Genomic DNA, 15,180 nt, shown 5'->3' on the forward strand with positions numbered 1-15,180 from the left:
CAGCTCTGGAAGAAAATAAGAGACCACCAAATTCATTTAGAGCGATTTGTTTGAGTCAAATAATTGTTTAATTCTGTGAACCACTAACAAAATTTCTCCCAAATTACAAATAAAATATTTTTTATTTGCATTGGAAGAAATTGAAACTAGACAAAATGTTTAAAATAACAAAATACGTATGTTTTCAGACCTCAAAGAAAACAAGTCCTTATTTTTTTCACTTAAAACAGTTAAGCAAAATCAACATCTTAAGGATTTAAGTTTAGTTTTATTTTCTCAACATTTTACAGCTTAATTTATCGTAATTTTCATAATCTTGTAATATTCATTTCATAGTCTGTATTTTTATTATTTTATTGTGTATATGATTTTATGGCATACCGTGGGACGAGTATGACAGCATTTCACTATATATCATACTTACAGTATGTACGTAACAAAGAAATCTTAAAAAACTCGATTAAAGGCAAATTCGGAGTTGTCTCTTAAGTTTTTTCCAGAGCTGTGAATTAAAAAAACGTTAGTAATACGCGATTTTTAGGCTGCGTTCGGATTTAGGATATTTTCCACCTCAAATACATTTTGGAACTTTAATTTTAATAAATACTTGTATTGTTTTCATGCAACTTAATCAAACAATAATGTTTGAATGTTACCAAATCCAGAATTTCTGCCGGGTTGGTAAATATACCAAATCTGGTCTGTTGAAGAGGAAGTGAATTGCGATTGGTCTTGTCACACGTCACTCAAATGTGTGTTTGTCTGGGTGGGAGGTTAAAGCACCAGAGTGGACCAGACTTTGTGCTTCAGGTCAAACAAAATCATGACAAATTGTGTTTTATGGTGGAAAGTTTAAGGTTCATGTTTCAACCTCTGTTTGACCCCAATACCTTCAACCTGGAATTAATAAATAAGGCTTCATCCAAGCACTCAAAATTGTTTCCACTGTGGGATTTTATGTGACCTCCACCGTTATCCGATGTACGGGTTTATAATAGCGGCTGAGCTGTTTAATATAACGCGGGAATCATGCCATGTTGTTTGACTTATGACTGAAAGGCGAACCGAGGAGTTTAGCTAAGGGTGACTTGAGTGACCACGTCTGGACAGTGTTTTAGGACAACTCGCTGACATTGTATGTCCAAATGCACATAGAGCCGATGACACCGTGACAAACGACGCTCGGAGGTCCGGGATGAGTCCTGCAGAAAAGTGCAAAGAATCCCAGCCCAACATGTCCTGACGTGATCTTCCTCGGAAAGATAGTGGAAACTTCGTTGGTTTGCCAAATGGCGGTCAGCCGTTGATGAATGGGCTAAAAAATACGAGAACAATGTTTTATTGAAGCGTTCTCCAATACGGTTTACTCTAAGTGACATATATTCTCCCCAGAGGATGACATTAGCTCAGGCCACCCTCTATACTCACATTTGTTCTCCGGAGAGCACATATGCCTTCAGCGGTATCTTCATCTCTCTGGAGAGAAAGACACACCATCTGCTGGTAAAGTTACACCGCCGTCTACTGAGATGGGGTAGTGATGGGGGCCGGCAGGGCTGTGCCCGGGGGTATTCAATATTAGGCCATAGGTTAACAAAAAAAGTTCAAAGGGAAGGATGGCTGGTAAGGCTTCTGCATGTCCCAATTTTTAGACAAATAACATGGATGTTGTCTTGTTATAATCATGTGAGTGAGAGAGTAAGTGGGAGAGAGAGAGAGAGAGATAGAGTTATTGGGTGAGAGAGTGAGAGAGAGAGAGAGAGAGAGAGAGAGAGAGAGAGAGAGAGAGAGTTATTGGGTGAGAGAGTGAGAGACATAGAGAGAGAGAGAGTTATTGGGTGAGAGAGTGAGAGACATAGAGAGAGAGAGAGAGTTATTGGGTGAGAGAGAGAGAGAGACAGAGCGAGAGAGAGTAAGTGGGTGAGAGAGTGAGAGAGAGAGAGTTATTGGGTGAGAGAGTGAGAGACAGAGAGAGAGAGCGCGAGAGAGAGTAAGTGGGTGAGAGAGTGAGAGAGAGAGAGTTATTGGGTGAGAGAGTGAGAGATAGAGAGATAGAGAGCGCGAGAGAGAGTAAGTGGCTGAGAGAGAGAGAGAGAGAGAGAGAGAGAGCGCGAGAGAGAGTAAGTGGCTGAGAGAGAGCGCGAGAGAGAGTAAGTGGCTGAGAGAGAGAGAGAGAGAGAGAGCGCGAGAGAGAGTAAGTGGCTGAGAGAGAGCGCGAGAGAGAGAGAGAGAGAGAGAGTTATTGGGTGAGAGAGTGAGAGACAGAGAGAGAGAGCGCGAGAGAGAGTAAGTGGGTGAGAGAGTGAGAGAGAGAGAGTTATTGGGTGAGAGAGTGAGAGAGAGAGAGCGCGAGAGAGAGTAAGTGGGTGAGAGAGAGCGCGAGAGAGAGTAAGTGGGTGAGAGAGAGAGAGAGAGAGAGAGAGAGAGAGAGAGAGAGAGAGAGAGAGAGAGAGTAAGTGGGTGAGAGACATAGAGAGAGAGAGTAAGTGGGTGAGAGAGTGAGAGACATAGAGAGAGAGAGTAAGTGGGTGAGAGAGAGAGAGAGAGAGAGAGAGAGAGAGAGAGAGAGAGAGAGAGAGACAGAGACAGAGAGAGAGAGAGAGAGAGAGAGAGAGAGAGAGAGAGAGAGAGAGAGAGACGGAGAGAGAGTGAGAGAGAGACGGAGAGAGAGAGAGAGAAAGTGGGTGAGAGAGAGACGGAGAGAGAGTGAGAGAGAGAGTAAGTGGGTGAGAGAGAGAGAGAGAGAGAGAGAGAGAGAGAGAGAGAGAGAGAGAGAGAGAAGTGGGTGAGAGAGTCAGTCAGTCAGAAATTGTGAATGATCGCAGTCAGTGTTGGTCGTGGGCTGTTTGGTGGTCAGTGAGTGTGGATGTTGAGATGTGAATGACCTCAGTCAAACGCGATCAGACTCGTGCGATTTACCGGTTCGTTTATTTTAATCGATTATGGAGGTTTATCCGTCGGAGAGTGAAAGGATGATGGAGGCTTGGCTCGACGACAATCTCCAGTTCACGCATTCGTACTTTGTCCGAAAGGCGTCTCGGTAAGTCCGATATGAAAGTGAATTAAATTCATGTAAGAGTTAAGTTAGAGATATCGAGAAGACACAGATGCGATATAAACCCCGCAGATACCGCGACCGCTGCGCACTGCAGTGCGTTAAACTTCATCTGTGTGAGGAGCTGCGGCTCATCGGACGTCTGTGATTATTTTCAGCTTTGTTTGGTTTTTTTAAGCAGTTTGTCGTGTTTTGTTTAGTAATGTGTGAGGTTTAACTTACTTCTGTCAGTCTGAGTTTACAGAGATATTCAGTCTAAGCAGTGTTGTGTTTGTACAACTAACGCATATTGAAGAGAGTTAATCGCGTCATGATGTTACATGTGTGCAGTTCTTTCATGTTTCATTCACACAATGAAGCTGTGGGTTGATCCCGTGGATTTGACTGTGTTCGAGTCTGATCCATTGTACGATTCATTCATCTAACACAAGAGATTATGCACTATATAATAATATAATGTAATGTTTATATATAACATGGTCAAGTTATAGTCAAACAGTCCATGCATAGATTTAGTGCTTAAAAGTGATGTACGAAGGGCGTATTTGTACAAGATTAGCTTTAAATGCCCCCTCAGATTCAATCAAAATGTCATACAATGTCATACATAATTAATATTCACAGTACACAGACATCATTTATGTAAACACAACGTTTTATTTTAGCTACGATTAATCACGATTAATCGTTTGACAGCCCTACTTTTAAGGTATTTATTTGACTTTTTTATTCTAAATAAAGATATGCATAGAAAAACAAAAAGCTCAGTAAATAGCAGTAAATAAATTAAACATGATCAGTTTTATCAGTTAGTAATATATTGTGGAGGTTCTCTTGTTTTTGACTACATCAGTCAGACTTTTGACTCAATAAAGATTGTTTTGCTAATTCTTTCTCAAAGCTAGCTGAGTTGCGGTTTACACATCAAACACAACTAACACACATAATGTTTAATGCGTCTTCAATAAAATATTTGAATAAATGGTGAAGACGTCGGTTCCAAAGTGGACTTTATATTTGATAGTTTTAAAGAATATGTGTCTCTTTTGCATTAGTTACTGTATGTGGTGGGTTTCAAGGTGAATGTTATTTATTTGATGTTTTAGAGACTAACAGGTCCGTAGCCAGACAGTTGAAAGGGGAGGTTATTTTTTTCAAAAAGTGGACCTTTTTGCAGTTTTCTCCTCCTTTTGTATTTAATTATGAGGTTCAAATACTTCATTTTGGTGACCTTTTATGCACTAATTTCTGCTGGATTAGCTTGTCTGCTGGTATCTTAACCAGCACGCTTTTTGATGCTCCTAAAATATTTATTGCATTGATGTCAAATTGCTTCCTCGTGTAACACTTTTGTCAGTCCATACACAGTTCATAAGTTTAAAGACCACACTAACAACAGAATAGATTTAATTTACTTTACTGAAATATTAATAATACTTCTTCTAATCATAATTTCTTGACTCTCTGTCAATGGCTCTTTGCTATGTTTTATTATTATAATTACGCTACGTTATTATATTGTAGACCAGGGGTACCCAACCTTTTTTCTGCAAGGGCCACATAATTCTCTCTGTCTTTAATGGGGGGCCGGGTCGGTTTGTAACAGAAAATTACATGGGCCGGAGGTACTACTTGAATTATTGTGGAGATTTAATTATGATTTGAAATGTATTTATTATGCCTCCTAATGGTATAATAGTTTATTAATAGTTAATAGTTTAGTGCTACTCAAATTCAAAACATTTTCTAATGCATATTAATTAACCTTTCTCTTTCCCAACCGCTTGGCCATTTTGTCGTCTCTCTGAAATTTTCAGATGGTTCGCTTGTAAGTGCTATCGCAATGGTACGTTATGAATTTAACAAATTATTAGGCTATGTGAGTAACTTAGAGTAATTTCGGTCTGAAAGCCAATATTCTGACGCTGGCTCACGGCCCTACTAGAGCAAGCTCCTGATTGGTTAACGCTGCGCGAATTTTCGCCAAAGTTCAGATTTTTCAACTCAGCGTCATTCGCGCGAATCGCGCCGCAAGTAGGTCATCACATCTTTGCATTGACTTAACATGTCAATCACTCTCGCTTAACGCTTCATTCGTGTTTGGTGTGAGCACACTATAAGGCATTGTTCAGAGGGCCGGTCCAAATCTGTGGGCAGGCCACATTCATATATATATATATATATATATATATATATATATATAACACCTCCCCCCGCATCATTCAGAGGCGATGCTTCTTCACGTTGCTTTGAAAAGTGTATTGCCAGAACTCTCTCTGTCTGCGCACGCACACACACACAAGCGTCCTGCAATAATAATCATATTAATTTGAAACAGCAACCCAGAAATTTGTCACAAGCATTGATTAAAACAATGATGACAATAATCACATAAAAAAAAAACGACTTAAATTCGGGACCTTTGGCAGTGAGGGGGGGTTCGTTCGAACCACCCGAACCCCCCCGGCCTACGGGCTTGACTAAAGAGATGGTAACGTTTGACCGCTCTGCTTTTATTGTAAACATTTCATTGATTTTTATAGGCGCACGGACAGCGTTTGCTCAATAAAAGCCATTACAGAGGTTTTTGGCAACATTTGGAAACATGTGTTCGTAGAAGGTGCCTTAAATTGATCTCCTCTCATATAAAGTCATTTCTCATGTTTTTGCCTTCATGCCTTTTTAAGGGAAATGGTGAACGCCTGGTTTGCTGAGCGCGTTCACTGCATCCAGCCGTCTCGAGAAGGAACGAAAGGCCCATCTGAACCCTTAACGGTCCTCCATACGCTGGGCCCATCTGATGCACCGTCTCCCAGCCCGACACCGTCAACCCCGACGCGAAAGATCTCGGCATCTGAGTTTGATAGACCGCTTCGTCCCATCGTGGTGAAAGACGCGGAGGGTGCGCTCACTTTTCTGAGTGACACAGAGAAGGTGGAGATGCCTCCTCCCACCTCCCAGCGGACGGGCTCGGGCGGAGGGGGTCTGGATACGGGTGAAGACCGCTGTGCCCGTCTGCTGGAGCTCGTACGGGATGTCTCCAGCCATCTGGACCTCACCGCTCTCTGTCACAAGATCTTCTTACACACTCATGAGTTGATCGCAGCGGACCGTTACTCCTTGTTTTTGGTCTGTGAGGACAGTTCCAACAGGAAGTTTTTGGTCAGCCAACTCTTTGATGTCGCTGAAGGAACCACACTGGAGGAGGCCTCCAACAACTGCATTCGTCTGGAATGGAGCAAAGGCATTGTGGGATATGTGGCGGCCACGGGAGAGCCTCTCAACATTAAGAATGCATATGAGGTGGGGCTTCGGGTTGTTTTATCTGTGTGTGTTTTGACCTGCTGTCGCATGCAACACTGACCTTTACCGTTTTCACATTAAGATATATGAAAAATCTGTCTCTCTACCTACCTGCCTGCCTGTCTACCTATTTGTCTACTGTACCTATCTACCTGTCTGTCTGTCTGCCTGTCTAACTCTCTGTCTCTCTACAATACATGTCTTTCTGTATGTCTGTTTTTCTGTCTAACTCTATCTACATGTCTATATGTCTGTCTTTTTCTCTATCTACCTGCCTGTATATTTAACTTTCTATCTATCTGTCTGCCTATATGTCTGTCTATCTTTTTTCCTCTCTACTACATGTCTGTCTGTCTGTCTCTATGTCTTTATCTCTTTATGTCTGTCAGCCTGTCTGCTTGTCAGCCTGTATGTCTGTCTGTCTGTATATTAGTCTACCTGTGTGTCTATCTATTTACATGTCTATCTATCTGTATGTTTGTCTCCCTTTCTATCTAAATATCTGTCTTTCTGCCTGTCTGTCCATCGAACCCCCTGTGTATCACAATACATGTCTTTTTGTCTGTCTTCCTGTCAATCAACATGTGTGTATATTTAACTGCTTAACTGTCTGTCTGTCTGTCTGTCTATTTATATATATCTGTCTGCTTATACTGTATATCTATCTGTCTGTCAGTCTTCCTGTCTATCTATTTGCATATCAATCTGTTTGTTTGTCTGCCTCTCTATCTAACTCACTGTCTATCAGTCTGCCTGCCTATCTATCCATCTGCCTGTCTACATGACATCTGCCTGCAGCTTTTTGTCGCTTTCTGTCCATTTGTCTCTCCGTCTGGAAAACTTGACAGAAAATTCAGTTTAGTAAAGTTTAGAATGAAACAGATCACACTGTCCTGGGTCCTGTGACAGTATACAGACTTCATATTGTAGAAATAGCATGAGTAGTATGCTGGTCCCATCACAAACACAGACATCTGCTTATGACTAACTTCAGACTGTTAATATGTACGGGTACGTAGGACGTTTATTTGTCATGTGTACCGGAAATACTGTAACTTTAACAAGGTTCAAGATACTAAAATGCAATTTAGGGTTTTATTCTAGCCTCCCGGGTGATGAATACGTCTGGATAAAGTCTTGCTTTAGAAACGCAATCTAGACTCAGTCTGGTGAGGTGTGTGTCTTTAATCTGATTTCAGTGACATTATGCAATTCAGTTGCTAACCAACAGTTTGTATAATGATGCTGGTATTTTTAGCTCTGATTTAGATTTATTGTTTTTTTCCCCGGCAAACCGATGAGGATTAGAGAACAGAAAGAGAGTAAATATAGGAATCAAAGATGAAAGTGAGGATCTCAGTCAGCTTTAGAGGTTTTAGCAGATCTTAGATTGTTCAGATATCTGATATTGATATTCAAAACACATCTAACCAGCCGTGTTCATGACGTCTAAAAATCAGCAGTTCTTCCTTAGTGGTTCTTTTAGGTAGAGATTCAAGAATTTTTAAAAGGACACAGCCTGAGCATACATTTTATTTTATTAAAAATAAAGTAACAATAGACACTTCCCGGGTTGTTTTTCTTTCAATATATGACATGTATCATCCATATTGTGATCGATTTTTGACTTAAACAAAAAATACAATGAGAAATAATTTAGGATGGATGATTTATCCCATCTGGAGTTATTTGAATTGTCAAATTATGAGGTGTAATACAATACACAATTGTATAAAATAATTTAGAAATCTGTAATCGTTACACAATGTGAAATATCCCCAAGACGCATGTAACACGGTTCAATAAAAGGAAGGAAGCAGACAGGAACCGGCGAATATAACAACTTTTAATGAAATAAACAAACAACAAAACAAAAGTAAAATGCCATACAAACACAATAAAACATCACATATAATCCAGGCCTGGTCCTCTCTCGCCCTTCCCTGTTGTCGCTCCTCTCTTATGCTTCCGGAGCGCCTCCGTGAGAGATGTGAGACCGTTGCACCAGCCGTTCCCTCATGGCTCTCTCGTCAGATGATTTAAATACTAAAATATGATATTAAAATATATTTTAAAACAATGAAATATATCAAATTAAAAAAGATATATGAATATCGCATATTATTTCCATTCAACATTTCAGTGTGATTGTTATGTCATTTGATGGTCATTTTTCCTGTGTTTTCAATAGGATCCGCGCTTTAACGCAGAAGTGGACCAGATTACAGGCTATAAGACTCAGAGCATCTTGTGTATGCCTATAAAAAACCACAGAAATGAGGTAAGAGATGAATGTAAACATGACTACAGTGTATCACAAACACGATGCCTAAAATGACTTTACTTAACCTCATATTATTCCAAACCCCTATGAATCACAACATGTTTAAATATGTTCATTAAAACAGAGACCCGTTGAGTTCTCTTAATGAAACCTTAAATGATTGATTTTCATTTCTAGGCTTTATTCAGTTCATGTTTTATTCGATGTGCCGCAGGTCGTCGGTGTCGCACAAGCGATCAATAAGAGATGTGGTGTCAACAGCTCATTCACAGAGCAGGACGAGAAGGTGAGAAATCTGATTTTCACTCTATTATGTGTTTTAAGAGATGTTTTTTACACTTGCTGTAAATGTCACGCTTCATCACGACAGGAATTTTCCTCGTACCTGGCTTTCTCCGGCATAGTACTGCACAACGCCCAGCTCTATGAAACATCCCAGCTGGAGAACAGAAGAAACCAGGTGTGCTGAATCTTTCACGTCACGTCTGAAAAGTTTAAAGCATCGCATAAACTTTACAATCTTGCTTATTACCTATAAAGCGTTGCATGGTTTAGCTCCTCACTACTTGAGAGAACTTCTTACGTATTATAGTCCATCACGTGCACTACGCTCTCAGGTGTCAGGTCAGTTGGTAATACCTAGAATTTCAAAATCAAGTGCAGGCGGCAGATCCTTTTCCTATCTAGCGCCTAAACTTTGGAACAGTCTTCCCTGCACTGTCCGGGAGGCAGACACACTCTGTCAGTTTAAATCTAGACTAAAGACGCATCTTTTTAATCTTGCATACACTACACTATCATAATATATATATTTCAAAGATCTAGGCTGCACTAGTTAGATCAACCGGAACCAGGGACACTTCCAATAACAACTGATGCATTTATAGCATCAAAGAGTGCAGAACAGTACTCTACTCTCAGCCAGTCTTGTCTCATTGTTCCAAGGTTACTAGAGCGGGCAGGACGCAGTCCAAGGTTACTAGAGCGGGCAGGACGCAGTCCATTCCCAGACCTGACAAATGCTGGACGAAGGACGTGGCGACTCTACAAAACTTCAGTCGCTATTAGATTATTAATGATAATTTTAAATCTAACTTTTTATTATTTTGCCTTGTTGTGCGCACACTGTCGAGCTTGTGCAGAGGCAGCAGTTTTTGCCAGAGGGGATCTGGTATCCCCTGGTCAGGCCTGGGGCCTCATTTATAAAACTGTGCGTAGGAACCTTACTAAAAGTGTACGTACGCACAAAAGCCAAAAATGGCGTACGCAAAAAAAAATCAGATTTATAAAACCGTGCGTACGCACACCTGCACGCAATTTTCACTTTATAAATCACAGCCTACCTGATAATTTGCGCACGCAAAAAAAATCATTTACCGCCCACATTCAACCATATATAGACAATGCAAATTACCTCATTAGCCATGCATATATTAAAGGAGCAAGGAAATTTGTGTGTTTTAAAAACAAAATCATGGCAGCAATGGAGAGCAAGGACAAGAAGCGAAATTATATATACATATAATTTGCACATTTTTTGAATGCACATGTTTGCGATTCACATAAATGAATTCATCTACATATGGAGCCCTTTACATATGGAGCAATATGAGTGCAGTCGATTGCGCCGATTACATTTGGGAAACCGGACATTGCTGCAAATTGCCTTTTGATATTGGCCCTCCAACAGTGTAAGGAAACTTTATGTATCGATTGGTCATTTGAATAATCCCTTTCAAAACTGCAGGCATAAAGGAGCTCAGTGATGGCTGTGAAATCCCAGACCTATGACAAAGTAATAGGAATGGTAAAATCACTAAGGTTTTGCTTAAAAAAAAAGGTACACTTAGTTACCTGTCGCCTATTTCCTGCTGATATGTCCCGGTTGCCAAAAATCCTAAAACTGAAAGTACTTGGGTTGGTACCGGGATGGCGCGGTTCCGTGTTGTTGGTCTTTGTAATGCTGGGCCAAGTTCAGCACACAGATCCAAGATCATGGCTCTAGGAAATCTAAAGCGGCTTATTAGCCACTCATCATCATGGGCTAGGAAATCCTCACGGTCCCTGAATACTCTTTCCCTCCGAAGTCTGCCATTGGCATAGTCTTCCAGCAGTGCAAGCGCATCCATCATTAAATGTTGCTGCAGTAGGCAATTTATGTTTTCAGCGATCAGATTTAATCATTTACACCTTATCACATTAATCACATAATGAGTGATAGGCCTACATCCATTTAAGAATGGAAGTGAAAGAAATAAAATGTACGTACTTTTAGCATATAGTTCCTTTTATGTCTTTAAACTAAACATGCATGTATGTATCTTTAGGACCCATAATGGTGATTTAATGTTATTAAGTTGGCTTGAGAAAGCCAATTTACTGAAATCCTATGTAAACTTATTATTCCTCTTCTTCTTCTTTTTCTTCTTTTTCTGACCCAAAATTTTTCAACTGTAACTCCTCCTAGAGCTTTAACTCTACAAACTCCAAACTCGGGTCAGACCTTCAGACTGTTCGGACTTGGTGTGCTATATCTTTTCAAACTGATTTGATTAAAAATTAATATTAAAAATCATAAAAATCCCATAGACTTACATTGCAGAGTGCTCAAATTGAGCCAAAACTACGGTGGGCCATTAGTGTACAAGCCAAAAACTAAAATCTAAAAACTCCCTGAAGCCCTAGACTCAATTAAACTACCATTCTAAATCTATCTATCTATCTATCATCTATCTGTCTGTCTGTCTGTCTGTCTGTCTGCCTGTCTGTCTGCCTGTCTGCCTGCCTGTCTGTCTGTCTGTCTGTCTGTCTGTCTGTCTGTCTGTCTATCTATCTATCTATCTAATCTATCTATTTTTCAAACTAACTTATCTTTCTTTCTTACTAATCTATCTATCTTTCTAACTAACTAACTAACTAACTAACTTATCTATCTTTCTTTCTTTCTTACTAATCCATCTATCTATCAAACTTTAACCTACTTTAAACATCAAACTACTTTAAACTTCTTCAAACTCTCTTGTCCGGCTTTCTCAAGCCAACTTAAAGTTTGTCTCAACAAACTATTTTTCTAGTTTGTATTTTTTGTTGTAACTGGGACCTATGAGCAACTTGTAAATATTGTAAATATAGAAATATGTCAAACTTAATTTTGCCATTTTGCAAAGGGTTAATTCCCTTTATCCACAGTCAGTTCCTCAACTCACCATCAGTATCGCCAAACTGCTTTTTCTTTAAAATGTGCGTACGCATGGGTCAGAGTTTGCGTGGAGGTGCGCATATTTTCACGTCAAGTTTTTCTTTATAAATCCCACCTTTTGCGCAGGAACTGGCAAGCTTTATAAATGAGGCCCCTGGTTTCCCTCTGAGGTTTTCTTCTCCTCCAATGGAGTTTTGGGTTCCTCGTCACCGTTTGCATACTGTTTTGCCTGGCCGGGGGGGCTGCTAGAATTTGATAGTCTTATTTCATTAACACTGCATATAGGATTTTATAGTGTGTCTGATATTTGACCGGTGTTTTGACTTTATGTTTTGCTTATAGTCAATGTTTTCTTGTACAGCTGCTTTGTAACAATGAAAATTGTCAAAAGCGCTATATAAATAAAGCTGACTTGACTGACGTCTAACGGTTCATTGTGGGTGAATACGCTGGTGCAGCAGTTTGGTGACGGTGTTGTGCTTTGTGCTTTGTGTTGTAGGTGTTGTTGGATCTGGCGAGTCTGATCTTTGAAGAGCAACAGTCACTGGAGGTCCTGCTGAGAAAAACTGTGGCAACCATCTTATCTTTCATGCAGGCGCAGGGATGCACCGTCTTCATTTCTGACCGCGAAACAGCAGTAAGACCAACTTTCATTTCAAACAATAAGGAAACAGTTGATTTCACTGTGACGTTGGCTTTCAGAATATCTAGTGGGCTATTTTCATTATGTGTTATTGTTATAATAACACATATTAACATTTGTGTGGATCACACTCATAGCAGAATGTATGGTAGTGTATTTCGGTGTGCCTTTAGTATACTTTAGTAAATATACCTCTCAGAAAAAACACACCGTCTGTCTGAAATCGCGTACCTCCGTACTTTATAGTAGGCAAGAATGAGTCCAAAACCTCAGTATGCACAAAACAGTAAGTCAAAAATCCCCGGATAGTCTACTGCTTCCGCCAAGATTTGTGAGTGTGCATTGGATGGACACTTCTCTATCCCATGATGCAACAGGAGTGGAGCAGCGGTCAAATTTCCAAATTGAGTCAAATAAATGTTGCGGAAAACTTCAATGCGGGTGTCTGTTTTTTAAATGTAAGTACCTATTATTGAATTTCTCGTGATTAAATGATGTTTGTACCGACGCCTGGGTAAGGCTGTGCAATTGATCAAAAATGAATCGTAATCGGCAGTTAAGGCCTTCAACTATTACAAAAACAAAATAATGGAGGTAAACGATTAATGGAGGTAAACGGTTCAGCCGTGCATTTATTTTTTATTTACATTCTTTTTTTCTATGTTAGTAATCGTTTTAAATAATCGGGATCTCAATATTGGCCAAAATAATCGTGATTATGATTTTTGTCATAATCGAGCAGCCCCCACTATTACGGTACAGGTTGATGTTAATACGTCAGAGGTCAAAGAGCATAAGGGTCACATGACAATAAAACATGGTGGCTGCAGTACGTCCGAAATATATTCATACCACACCCATACATTCTATATAGAAATCCCTTTTACTTTAAACGGTCGATAGGTAGGCACTTTATTTAAATCAGTATGTACTGTTTCGGACGCAGCGATGGACTAGATTACCGTTACACTTAAAGTACACTTAAAAGTGGCCCAGTTTAGTATACAGTGCTAGTACTAGTACTTACTACACAAATGATACTTTAATAGGTACGTGGACTATACTTAGTATACAATTGTTAATAAATAATAGAATTAATATTCAATCATTTATAAAATTAACTTGATGTATACTTATTTTTCGTAAGGGTTTGTGGGTCTAGTGACACTATACAGATCTACAGATGTACTTCGCACAACCATTGGCCACAATCAACAACCTGATCAGCTCTATGTGAAGGAGATGTGTTGCACCGCGTGAAGCAAATGGTGGTCACACCAGATACTGGTTTTCGGACCCCCCGGACCCCCCGGGCTCCCCTGTACATTTTAGAGTGGCCTTTTATTGTGGTCAGCCTAAGGCACACCTGTGCTGTCCAATCAGCATCTTGATATGCCACACCTGTGAGGTGGATGGATTATCTCGACAAACGAGAAGCGCTCACTAACACAGATTTAGAGAAATAGACATTTTGTGTACATTGAAAAAGTCTTAGATCTTTGAGTTCAGCTCATAACAAATGGGGTCAAAAACAAAAGTGTTGCGTTTATAATTTTGTTCAGTGCAAACAAATCAGTCTTAACAAACACATAGGATATGCAGTCTAAGAGAATTCAGTTGTTAATCACATTTCATCACATGTTATGGACAGAATCCTGCAGATGCTTTACTGCTGGTCTTCATATTTAAAGAATGATGGTGATTGGGTAATACAGATCACATGTTTAGCTTTGAGGATAATTCAGTTTCACCGTATAAAGAATACAGATGACATTATTTGACTTCAGTGCCAGAGAATGAACAGAGGGTCTGTGTTGTGTAGCTCAGTCGGAGAGAACACTTGCTTCCATTATAGAGTCACCAGCAGAGACTTGATGTGTGTCCTCATGTGCCCCTGCCAAACAAACAACCACAACAAACACACACACACACATACGAAAGATTTGCATCCGCTATAAGTGTTTCTGTAGCTCAATTCTCAGAAAACACAAATACTGATCACATGTAGCTCGTAATGCACTGCAAGTCACAAAATAGGTGGATATAAATATGAAAGCTGGGCGTGTGACTTAAAGCAGATAGAGATGTCAAAGCAATCATAATTATTTTAGCAAATTTTGTAAATGCAAGAAGATAATTCTGTAAGCAGATATTACAGTAATATAATTTGCTGTCAGTTTGATTTTTAACATTTCAGATTCATTTAAAGTCGGTGATTTATTTTCCGATGTATACCCGAGTGAAAATACTTCTGATATGAGAACAAAATTGGAGGCGATCGATTTCAACCCACGAGAACAAATTGTATCGTTGAAAGTTGTAAGATTTTAACGCATATTTGCAATCTTTGCGTGGTTGGAGCCCCGCCCTCGTGCCATTTCTCGTGACAGGAAGCGAAGAAAGCCAGAGAAGGTTTACGTTTTTGATTAAAGATTACGAGTGCAAATTCATTTAAAAATGGAATGACATGCATGGATAAATCATTTATAATAAACACCGCAACACTGTGTGAAACTATTAGAATGATCATTTTTTATTTAATGCCGACTTTTAAGAAACCTAAAAATGAAAATGCTCCTATCATTTACTCGCCCTCATGCCGTCCCAGATACAGTATATGACTTTCTTTCTTCAGATGAGTTATTTAAAATATATATATATATAATGTGTATATATATCCGGACTTCTCTTGTCTC

At 39.6% G+C, this 15,180-nt stretch overlaps 1 protein-coding gene across 8 annotated transcripts in view; it reads left to right on the forward strand.

Moving 5' to 3' along the window:
* Nucleotides 1-15,180, forward strand: part of pde5ab (phosphodiesterase 5A, cGMP-specific, b) — a 43,236-nt gene that overhangs the window by 7,770 nt on the left and 20,286 nt on the right. For 5 of the 8 annotated variants that reach the window (XR_013787153.1, XR_013787154.1, XM_079464794.1 and 2 more), the window contains exons 2-6: nucleotides 5,743-6,358; nucleotides 8,550-8,639; nucleotides 8,857-8,928; nucleotides 9,013-9,102; nucleotides 12,341-12,478. Coding sequence is in view for 5 of the 8 variants with exons in the window: in XM_079464792.1 (XP_079320918.1) it covers nucleotides 5,743-6,358; nucleotides 8,550-8,639; nucleotides 8,857-8,928; nucleotides 9,013-9,102; nucleotides 12,341-12,478 (1,006 nt within the window). In the remaining 3 variants the exon portion in view is untranslated. Of the gene's footprint in view, nucleotides 1-2,789; nucleotides 3,041-3,101; nucleotides 3,200-5,742; nucleotides 6,359-8,549; nucleotides 8,640-8,856; nucleotides 8,929-9,012; nucleotides 9,103-12,340; nucleotides 12,479-15,180 lie in introns of those variants that run through there. The other 3 variants (XR_013787155.1, XM_079464790.1, XM_079464791.1) reach the window with 3 other exon arrangements.

This window comes from Barbatula barbatula (assembly GCF_947034865.1).
Source record: "Barbatula barbatula genome assembly, chromosome: 1".
NCBI classification, from domain to species: Eukaryota; Metazoa; Chordata; class Actinopteri; order Cypriniformes; family Nemacheilidae; genus Barbatula; species Barbatula barbatula.